This window comes from Austrofundulus limnaeus, unplaced genomic scaffold, assembly GCF_001266775.1.
Source record: "Austrofundulus limnaeus strain Quisiro unplaced genomic scaffold, Austrofundulus_limnaeus-1.0 Scaffold3, whole genome shotgun sequence".
NCBI classification, from domain to species: Eukaryota; Metazoa; Chordata; class Actinopteri; order Cyprinodontiformes; family Rivulidae; genus Austrofundulus; species Austrofundulus limnaeus.
This window is the reverse complement of record NW_013952405.1, coordinates 5,709,837-5,720,900: the sequence shown is the minus strand read 5'-3', so window position 1 is coordinate 5,720,900 and position 11,064 is coordinate 5,709,837. Positions and strand designations below refer to the sequence as shown.

Sequence of the window (11,064 nt, the reverse complement as noted above, 5' to 3'; positions counted from 1 at the left end):
GTAAGTAAGTAAGTAAGTAAGTAAGTAAGTAAGTAAGTAAGTAAGTAAGTAAGTAAGTAGTTTTATTTATATAGCACCTTTCACAGAAATAAATTCACAAGGTGCTGTACATTCAGGGAAGGGGGGAGGGGGCAGTTAAGACAGGTCATGCAGTAAACACTGTTGCGCTACCTTAACAACAGAACAACAGAAAAACTAAAAACCACACAAAGGAAGATGAGGAAAAAGCAAAAACATCATATTACTGTATATCAACACTGTGACACACTATGGTGTTTATGAAAAAAACCTCTGCATAAGGCAGATTTATAAGCCAGGGGAGTAAGTGAGTTTAGGGGGACCCAAAGAATCCAGTCCCCAAAACCAGTGCAGCCATCAGAATATTGATTGAACTGTTCATTACTGCTCAGGAAACCAGATTAGACAGGTGAGAGAGGAGGGGGGAAGGTGTGGGGCAGAGCCTTGTCGATGTAATCCAGCCAGGAAAAATTTAGTCAACAGATCAAGGCTGTTGTAGGGGAGAGCCAAATCTGTAATCAGTTGTTTTGGGAACAGAAAGAGTCAGGCAGACAATAACAATTTTCCATCTGCTGTAGTGTTCTGCTGGTGCATCTCAAGGTGGCGAATCCAATCAGGCGAATAGTGTGGACAAATTCCGCCGAGCTGATCCATCAGCTTCTACAAGGTCAATTCCATCTGGCCAGCAAAGTCCAGGGACCACAGCCAGCCCACGACCCTCAATAGAACCGCTTGCAGACCGAGTCCAGCTCGCCCAAGGCAAAATGTCTGAGTGCTGATAGAATACGGCCATCCATCAAATTGGTCAGTCAGTCATAAGATGAAAAGCTACTGATGCTGATTTGAAGAACACCAGAAGACCACCAAGCCAATCTGCAGAATCCAGTGATCGGAGTCCAGATGTATATCAAGAACAGAGAAGAACAGAGGTCCCACCTTTGATATGTCCTCCCATGGAAGAAGAAAAAACTTTGTTCCAAAAATTTTATTGAGAGACCAGCTAATCAAATCCATAAAAATAAAAATATCCATAATTTCTATTTTTGGATGAAAAATGTAGAGAAGGCTCCAAGCAGCAAAGCAGGGACGATAAGGAAGGACAGGAGAGCAGGAAAAAGTGTCTTACTCCTCCGAGAGTGGAAACAAAAAAATAAAAAGATTTATCATTACCGAAATATTCTCCAGTAAAGTCTGCCCCCCCCCCCCCCCCGACTGGGGACCACTGGACCTTGGCTTTTTATTTGTGTAATCTTTTCTCAGACCAGTTGAGGTGTGTCTGTCTGTCCATGCATTACAAGCTGTCGATCAACTTGAGCGTCAAATTTTTTGTTTTTGCTGATTTGTGATTGGCAGCGTAATGAGAGTGGTGCTGGGATCTTACTTTGCTCCATTAAACGACAGGTGAACTCCCACCTTAGATGGCATTAACGCCAACCCCAACAAGCTCTGCTTCATTCGTCTCACTCTAAYGGCATTTGGAAAGGCTGGTTCAAGACTAATTGGCTTGCTGTCTCAGAAGAACAACAACTAAAGAGGCTTTAGTCAAATGGAGGGGAGAGAGAAGAAAGTAAATGATGCACATTGATTGAAAGATCTGGCCCAAGAGTGCATAAATGTGTGTCTGTGTGCGCGAGTGGAAGGATAGGATTAGCGTCACAGCTGCCGTGCTCCGCCTCAATCCCTCTATCCACTTTTTATCTTTCTTCAAGTCCCCCACCCACTCATCCCCTCGTCTCCTCGCTCCCCTTCTTCTCTCCTCGCAATTATTCTGAGAGGCAAGCGAGCGAGCGCAACGCCTCATTTAATCCCYGTGCTGTTAGTTTAAACTGCCTTATTAAGGTTTTACCTCTTGTTTGTTCTTTAATTTAATCTAGTTTGGCTCTTTGGATAAGGAGAAATCCCAGAGTTCCTCGTTCTGAGACACCGATGCGTTTGTGAGTGAAGAATTAATGTATCAGCAGCCATTTTCTTCCAAATAGGCAACGATAATGAATATTTTCCACACCTTCATCTCCTCTTTTCGCTCACCTTCTCCCAGTCAAGGTCACAGAAGGCCTTGTTGCTGCTCTGCCAAGATCTGGCATCGAGTTGAGCCAGAACTCCTTCAGCGAGCCTGCAGAGCTGTCAAACACACCCCCAGCTCCCCTGCTCCTCTCTGCCTCTTTATTAACACCTCTTTCTTTTGTGTCACATGCACGTCTTAATCACGACGTGCTGCAACAGCTCCTTGCGTGTGATATTGAGTAGTGTAAACAGTCAGCGGGCTGCTCCACGTGGTGCCGCGGGGGAGGACAGCCTGCTCCTTGTGGCGGGCTCCGATCATACAGATGGAGTATGGATGGACTCCCAGGASGGGCGGCTCGCCTTGCTCACCACCAGCAACAGCATGTTTATCACGTCTTTTATCACGGCTCTGCGTGCCATGAAGCTCAGACCTAATTGTCAACTATCTGTCCTGCATCTTATCAGCTTTGACTCCTTGTCTGCCTTTATTTTCCCGCCCATCTGCGTGATGGGAGGTTCTGCCCAGCTTCTTGTTGTGGCATTCTCTCCATCTGTCCTGCTTACTGGCCTTTCCATATGGGTCACTGGTTGTGAAATAAAACCAAACAGTGTGTGTGTGTGTGTGTTTGGGTGTGTGCAGGTTTTGTAATCAGTCTCTTATTGTTAGAGATGTTTTGTTCTTAACTCGTGATGGCTGTGTTAAACTCCATGTCTCAGTCTGTCCGTCTGATCGGACCACATGGTGAACGGTCATTTCTCTTCCATTCTAACACATGGCCCCCCTCTCTCTCGCTGCCCTTCCCTCTGTCTGTCCCAACCCCTTCCCCATCCTCTTGTTTTTATCTTTCAGAGAGGAGAAACCTACAGAAACCTACAGAAACATACAGGAGGGCGTGACACAGATTTAAGCCAAAAAGAAGACAAGGAGGACTAGAGACATATGAAGCAAGGCTGAGGCTTCTAACACGAGAAGCAAAGCCTGACACCTGCTCAGTTCAGTGTGTGTGTGCATTTCACCATTCCTGTGTGAGCAGGTGGGACTTTGATGGCACTGTGAGCGATGCCTCGCACACAGCAACAGCAGGTTTGCAGTAGGGGGCAGCGCTCCTCCCACCTCCTCCCCCTTGTCCTCACCCTCCTCTCCCTCCCAGCCCAGCCCAGCCGAGCAGCCATTCAGATACCCTCCAACTGTGAGTACTGATTAATGTCACAATATTCAGAACAATAGCTGAATGCTGCAGCGAGGTTCAAAGATCTATTTGTTGTGTTAATTACACCGCTGKTTCATCAAAGCACAGTAATAATGATCTTTAATCATGATTAATTAGTGCAAATAAGCAGTTTGAACATGCGTTTCCTCCTCAGTATTCAGTGAAACAGAGCTCATTCATGCTACAAATGCTATTGTCACAGGTTTGGGTCTGTGGTGTGTCTAATTACTTGGTAACTGATCCCGTCACACTGGATTGATTGGTCCAACTATTGATCTGGTTTCCAGGGTGAAAATCTGAATCTGATTGGAGCAAATAAAATCAACAACTTAGTTATGCAATACAACTCCAATGAGTTTGCCCCCCCCCCCCCAACTCAATCTAATTTCTTCCACCTCTTCGATGCAATAAGTTGGCATTAAAAATACAGCTGAGCTTGAGGCCTGCTGGGAAATAGATCTTCATCTCCTTGGCTGCTGCCCGCTYGCCTGCCTACAGAACTGCAGCAGAGAGAACGAGGATAATGTATCCTCCGCTGCTTTTGTTATCCACCCTTTATCCAAGACTTTGTGTATATACTGGTTCACCGCCTACACATATTCTGAGAGAAAACACACACACAAAAGCAGCGCACAGACACACACCATGTAAACGTTAATGAAATGCAGTAAATTTCACCCATCTCGTTCCCAAAGGGGCAAGGTGACACAGAGGTGAGAAGGCCAGGCAGCATGAAAAGGGAGGATGAGGAGGAGCAGGTCAGAGATGGGAATGGGAAAGGTCAAGGTGTCCTCTGCCTTTCAATTAGGGAGCCTCTGACATGTCGATTAGAGCTACAGAGGCACTGATCAGGATCAATAAAGGAGATGGGTTGGAATCAGTGAGAGGGAAGTCGCAAAGCATGCACCATTAACAAAGCCATTACAGCATCCACTCCATCTATCTATCTATCTATCTATCTATCTATCTATCTATCTATCTATCTATCTATCTATCTATCTATCTATCTATCTATCTATCTATCTATCTATCTAACCATTTATTCTCTTTTCCTTCCCTCTGATCATACGGTGGATGTGCAGACCACATAGGTGATCGTAAGTGCTTTTAACTTTATTGATGTTTGTCTTATAATAATGAAGGTACCACAGCTCATTGTAAACACTTTTATTATGCCAGAGTTTTTTRTTTTATTTTATTTACCCCCACCCCCMTTCATCCAGCCAATATGAAAATCCTTTTTGCACTGCAGTGCTCTAAAATAAATCTGGCATTAGTGTGCATTAGCTGTGTTACGCCACTTTGTGTATCCGTGTGTGTGTGATGAACATGTGTCTGTTTGCGCTTGTGGGAGGGCGGGGCGTTTTGCCTCTTGGCTCCCATAAGCAGACGTCTCTGGAGCAGAGAAGAGAAAGTTTGAAGGAGACAGCAGGGCTGTCAGATCAAAGACGAGAAGAAATAAAGAGGAGTTAAAGCACYATAAGCACCAGCTCCTCTTCCTGTGCCAATAATGGAGTCGTGCTCACAGCCCAAACTTCAATTTGATCAGCTGGGGGAAATGGGCTTATTTCCTCTATAAATTGTATTTTCCCCCCTTCTTGAATTCCTTTACTCTCTAGCAGTCCTTCTGAATTCCCTCCGTGTTTGTTTTATTTCTTCAGCGTCTCATCTTTTTCTTTTTCTGCGCTCTGCATGAGCTCTCCCTTTGCTGCACTTTCATCCATCGTCCCTGTCTGCTCAGTTCTCCATCTTCAGAGTGGTTTCTCCATCCCCTGCACCCCCACCCCGACATTCCCCTGGTTTGTGCATTGATAATGACTCAACGCCTGTCTTTTTCCTTTAAATCAGATTACCTCCAAGTAATAAGCTGTGACCTGTAGTTCACTGAGGACTGCCTGTGCATAGTAACATTTCAATACTTTATTTATTTTAAAAATTAAAAAGGTGCGGGTTCACAACACATTCAGTCCTCTGTGAATGTGTTGAGACTTTCTCCCACAGACTGAAATGAAAGAAAAAATATTTTCTGGCTGTCATTACATTTTTTTCTTTAGTTCTTTTTTTTCCAGCACAGACTTTTCCTTCACTTAGTCTCTCAGGGAGTTCTGTGCCAGATACATTTTCTTCACATGAACCCTCTGTCTTGCATTGTCAAGTTCATCTCTTTTCAACCCTTTCTCCCTCTGCTCTGCTCTATTCTCTGGCCTATCTTTCGTCTCTGTGTCTGTGGAGTCTTTTTATGTGTTTGACTGAATATGCTGTACTTGCAGCAGCTGTCAACGTGGAAATGAGCCGTATACCAGTGTTTTCTCTGTTGTTTGTTAGATCTTTAAATCACAGATTTGTTAGTTTTAGATCACAAATCTAACTAACCCAGCATCCCAGGACACCCTTGTAAATTAAATTTATTCTCAATGAGTTTGTCTTGGAAAAAAAGAGAAAAGCAAAAGATCTAGAGGAGGTTCTATTGACAGATAAATGTTTACTGTAATCCCTTACCTGTTCTGAGCTTTAAATGGCTTCAGTTTTGACTTTATTTCTGAGTTACTGTAACAACTGCAAGGCCAAGAACAAGGAGGACAGATGCTTTTAGCTCATCAGTTTGATCAAAATGAACTATTTCTCCAATTGAAGTCATTCAAAGAGCTATCTACAACACATAAGTTGTTAAATGCTCAAAAATGTTTCACAGTGCCTCAAATTTTAAAGATCTAAACTATTCCTTTAAGTTTCTCACAGCGGCATAKATGTAGTATTGGTTAAGAATTATAAATTGTACAGGCAGGTGAATTCAACATGGTGTGCATGCRGTCCTATGGTTGAAACTAATTTACCTTTAGTGCATTTCTTGTCAGTGTCATGGCTCTCTGATTGTGTTGTGCCTCTTGTTTTGATCCACACAGACAAGAAGCCTCCTGAGATCACCAAACAGCCGGAGTCTGCCACCGTCTTCAGCCCCGAGGACTTCTCTTTGAGCTGTGCAGCGTYTGGCAACCCTCTGCCCATGTTAGTCGGCACACACACACCCACACAAACAGAAGGAATGCAGAGTGTCTGCRTCTGAGGTTAAACTATGCTAATCTAAGAGCAGCCTAACTTATATTTTCCGACATCTGAGAACAGTGACCTTGTCTCTCCTTGTTCAGCTGACATCTACATATTAGTATTACACGAGAGCACAGCTTCTCACCAGTCAGAGTTCTTGTTTCAACAGGGGGATAAATGTCATTAAGCCCTCGGGCAATCTTCCTTTTCTGAGTGTCTTAGCTCCTCTGAAGTGGAAAACTGCTCCGATTGCTGAGGAAAAGATGAACATCGCAATTACACAGCACAAGCTTCTGAGTCCCACTGGGGGATCTCATGTAAATTTTATCACAATCCATTTGTGCCCACAAATTCAGTGACATCCTGTGAATTAAAGCCTCTTCCCAGATGCACAGAAACAATTGTAGGCTATGTGTTTGATGTTGGAATAATGTATGTCAGTGTTTCATCTTTGTTTTTTGTTTTTCTTGAAGTTTTCGATGGACCAAGGATGGGGAGGAGTTTGACCCAGGCACTGACCCAGAGCTTAAGGTTACGGAGAAAATAGGCTCATTTGAATTCTCCGTGGTCAGTGATAGTATGGACACGCTGAAGCAGTACCAAGGCAAATACGTCTGCTATGCATCCAATGAGCTGGGGACAGCTGTGTCTAATGAGGCCATAGTCGGGACTGATGGTAAGAGCCCAGGGATGACTCATAAAAAAACAAACAACCACCTGCTCAGACAGATTAACATGCTCAGAGCACATTTTTACCATTAAATCTAAAGCTACTATTAACCTATTTTTACTCATCAGAAAAAATAAATGTTTTGAAATTATACCAATCTTGTCAAATATTAAGGGGGGCAAATTTACTTTTTTAAAGAATTTTTCTGGTACAAACACCTACAGTGTTAGGACCAGTAGGCCCTTAGGGGACCAAAGACCAGTCCTTATGGTGGATTATGGTGGATGGTGGAAGGCCATTGTGGGGTTAGGCTTCAAAAATGACTGGAAATAAATGAAAGGCATAATATATCGCTAATTTAACATCATCGCGATAAGAGCCTGTGCAATAGGCACATCGCAAAAACTGGTAAACTGCAACAAATGGTTGGTTCAAATGTTTGCATGTATGTGTTTTGTCCAAATCAGTCTGATACAATCCACATTTAATCACAACCACTTGGTCAGTGAATAAATTGTTGGGCAACTGCAATGAAAGAATCTGCAGTTGGGTTTAACTTATTGCATCGTAAACTAATTTTCAGATATTTTTATTATTTATTTTAAAAAAAACTTGATAGTAAGGGCAGTTTTTCTGTATTTAAAGCATCAGAAACAGTTTTATGGGAGGGTGTTTTAAAGTCATTAAGAAACTGTATTGCATTCAGTTTGTTTTTCACTGCTAATACAGCAGTTGTGTCTAGTTGTATTGTTTAAAATGAATCTGTCATGTTGGAATGGAAATGATGTATTAGTTGTATTTTTATTYATTTTTTGCTCTGAACCAAGAGCAGAAAGACTGGATACTGAACTATTTGTCCATTTATTGCAAGCCACATTGTCATCGCAATATTACRCACTGTTATTGCACATCGTAGGTTTTCCTAATATCATGCAGCCCTACAATACATGCTCCTAATAAAGATAGAAATACAAACTAGAGTAATCACTAGATGTGTTTTGTCCCGGAAGCCAGGACGAGCCCCCARTTTGTTACGGCTGGGCTCTAGGGCCATAACAAAGAAAGGGAAGCAGCGCATGGGAAAACTTAAAATTAAATTTATTTAACAAAAAATCATGGCTGGCTGGAGAAAAAAGATCAAAAAAAGGAGACGCCTCGCATAGAGCCAGCAGCAGCTCTTCAACTGGATCTCAAGCTCTTTTAGACACTGGCCAGCTGCCTCCAGTTGCAATCAGCACCAATCAGGAACTCTGAAACACAGGTGTTAGAGAAAGACACAGAAGAAAGGCCTCGGGCTGTAGCAGTTTTGACAACTAAATAACTTTAAAAGTCAGGTAACTTCGATGGTTGACACAGCTAATCAACAATGACCAAGACAAAAATGGCTGCAACTCAGTGAGTTTTACAGATATTGAGCTAAAACTTGATGTGCTTGTAGCTGAGCGTCATTCGCTCAAGGTATGATAAGCTCAAATTTGATTGATCTCCAGTCATCAGGTGAATTAAAGGCTGTTKCTTACATGTGAGCTTGATTAATATTTTGTAATTCAGAAGCCTTCAAAGATCAAAGATGATCTTTTTCTCTCTTAGAGAGTTCAGTCTGTCAGAAGTCAAAGTTGTGAGCGTAATTACATGCAATAATGCCATAATCGGTGGTTGCGCATGACTACAAGCCCTGAGCAAAAAGTAAAGAGCACGTCTGATTATCCATCCACCTGTGACTGGCTCTCTCCTGAGCRACCTCCTTCCCTCACAGTTTCCCTGACAACCGTTTCCGCAGTAACACTCTTGAGTTGATGTCATGTGAAGCGCTCTTCAGTGGATGCTGTGGGGTTATCAACGATGGGAGGGAGGGAACACATGCATGACTCATATCACATCTTCCACTCTGCAAGACAAAAGGCATCTTGGTTTGTGTTGAAGGTGACGCGTGATGAGGGTTGCCTCAGGAAATCTGTTTGTGTTTGTTTAGCACCTCCCCCCCACTCACCTGTTGTTTACCTCTGTGCAGTCCCCCCTTCCCAGCAGAAAGAAAAAAAAGTTACCATGAAAGCTGACGAGGGAAACAGTGTTGTCCTGAAGTGTAACCCCCCACAGAGCTCCATGGAGCCCGTCATTCACTGGATGGATGAGAGTGAGTTCATTAGTTCTGCTTCTATTTCMTTTTTCTTTCATAAAATTTGTGATTTTACTCTTTTTGTTGTGCACTTTWATCACATTAGAGAGACAGAACAAAGAGAGAACCATATATTTCTAAAAGGATTTTTAAATAAGGATCTTAAAAATAACCAAAACCAAGTCCACTATCTTTCTGCTTATCCTCTTAGTCGTGCATGACTTGATAAGAACAAAGACAGACACATTACAGATATGTGTAACTCCTCTCCTGTTTCTTTCTTCTTTTTTTCCCCAGAGCTGCGCCATATCCAGCTCAGCAAAAGGGTGGTGGTGGGGAAGGATGGCAACCTATACTTTGCTTATCTGACAGTTGAAGACAGCAGGGACGACTACACCTGTAACGTCCAGTACCTGGCAACACGAACAATCCTGGCAAAAGAAGCCATCACCCTGAGGGTCAACCCCTGTGAGTTCTGTTCTGGATCATATAATGCACAGMGCAAACCTGAGCTGAAGCACTGAAATGCTATGTCTTTTGATTCAGTTCACAATGCTTTTTTATGATTCCAAAATATAAGTGACTTGTACAACAAGTCATTTGCACTTTCAACTGGATTGCCTTGAAAAAGCAGAACATTCAGTCGTGTTATCAGGATGCGCTGATGCATCGCTTTTTATGTAATTATTAATTTATTTGTCATTTCTCTATTTGTGGAAAATTAGCTAATTTGTTGATAAATTGTTGTGTGGTAACTTCACAGGGGTTAGTTTATTGTTGTTTGGCTACATGCTGAGCTTTAGTTATTTAATTGAATCAATTTGATTCTGAACCATGAAGATTCAATATTAAATTTTAATGTAGAGTAGACTTACTAAGTGTATTTAAAAGTAAATCAAATAAACCTTTTTTTTAATCTGGACCAAAAACTTTTTTTTATTATTGTTAGATTTATACCTACGTGATCCATGTTGTAAACAGAAACAAACAGTTTGTCCGTCCGTCCATTTTCTTCTGCTTATCTGGGGTCGGGTCGTGGGGGCAGCAGCCTAAGCAGAGACCCAGACTTCCCTCACCCCAGCCACTTGGACCAGCTCGTCTGGGGGAATCCCAAGGTGTTCTGAGAAACATAGTCCCTCCAGCGTGTCCTGGGTCTTACTCTGCGCCTCCTCCCAGTGGGACGTGCCCGGAACACCTGACCAGGAAGACATCCAGGAGGCTTCCTAACCAAAAGCCTGAGCCACCTCAACTGGCTCCTCTTGACGTGGAGGAGCAGAGGCTCTACTCTGAGTCCCTCCAGATGACTGAGCTTCTCACCCTATCTCTAAGGGAGAGCCCAGACACCCTGCGAAGGAAACTCATTTTGACTGCTTGTATCCGCGATCTCGTTCTTTCGGTCACTACCCAAAGCTCGTGAACATAAATGAGGGTAGGAACGTAGACCGACAGGTACAGCGCCCAATACACCGGTCGACCTCCCGCTCCATTCTTCCCTCATTCGTGAACAAGACCCTGAGATACTTAAACTCCTCCACTTGGGGCAGGACCTCCTCCCTAACCCAAAGAAGGCACCATCCCCTTTTCCGGCTCAAGACCATGGTCTTGGACTTGGAGGCACTGATCCCCATCCCGGCTACTTCACACTCTGCTGAGAACCGCTCCAGTGAGAGCTGGAGATCACGATCTGATGAAGCCAATAGGACCACATCATTTGCAAAAAGCAGAGATGTGATCCTAAGGTCACCAAAATGGATCCCCTCAACACCTCGGCTGCACCTAGAAATTCTGTCCATAGAAGTTATGAACAGAATCAGTGACAAAGAGCAACCTTGGCGGAGTCCAACTCTCACYGGAAACGAGTCCGACTTACTACCGGCAATACAGACCAAGCTCTGGCACCAGTCGTACAGGGACCTAACAGCCCGTATCAACGGGCCTGGTACCCCATACTCCCGGAGTACCCCCCACAAGGCCCCCCTTGGGACACTGTCGAACGCCTT

At 43.5% G+C, this 11,064-nt stretch overlaps 1 protein-coding gene and 1 long non-coding RNA gene across 4 annotated transcripts in view; one reads left to right on the top strand and one right to left on the bottom strand.

Moving 5' to 3' along the window:
• The window catches only part of LOC106525102 (uncharacterized), a 30,582-nt gene extending 27,941 nt beyond the window's left edge, over window positions 1-2,641 (bottom strand). The window contains exon 1 of the long non-coding RNA XR_001311068.1: window positions 2,024-2,641. This is a non-coding gene — a long non-coding RNA (uncharacterized LOC106525102). The remainder of the gene's footprint in view (window positions 1-2,023) is intronic.
• l1cama (L1 cell adhesion molecule, paralog a) overlaps window positions 1-11,064 on the top strand; it is a 42,938-nt gene that overhangs the window by 20,294 nt on the left and 11,580 nt on the right. For 2 of the 3 annotated variants that reach the window (XM_014019166.1, XM_014019182.1), the window contains exons 2-7: window positions 2,873-3,212; window positions 4,316-4,330; window positions 6,137-6,239; window positions 6,752-6,954; window positions 8,960-9,082; window positions 9,362-9,532. In XM_014019166.1, coding sequence (XP_013874620.1) covers window positions 3,083-3,212; window positions 4,316-4,330; window positions 6,137-6,239; window positions 6,752-6,954; window positions 8,960-9,082; window positions 9,362-9,532 — 745 coding nt within the window. In that variant the 5' untranslated portion in view covers window positions 2,873-3,082. The remainder of the gene's footprint in view (window positions 1-2,872; window positions 3,213-4,315; window positions 4,331-6,136; window positions 6,240-6,751; window positions 6,955-8,959; window positions 9,083-9,361; window positions 9,533-11,064) is intronic. The other variant, XM_014019173.1, reaches the window with a different exon arrangement.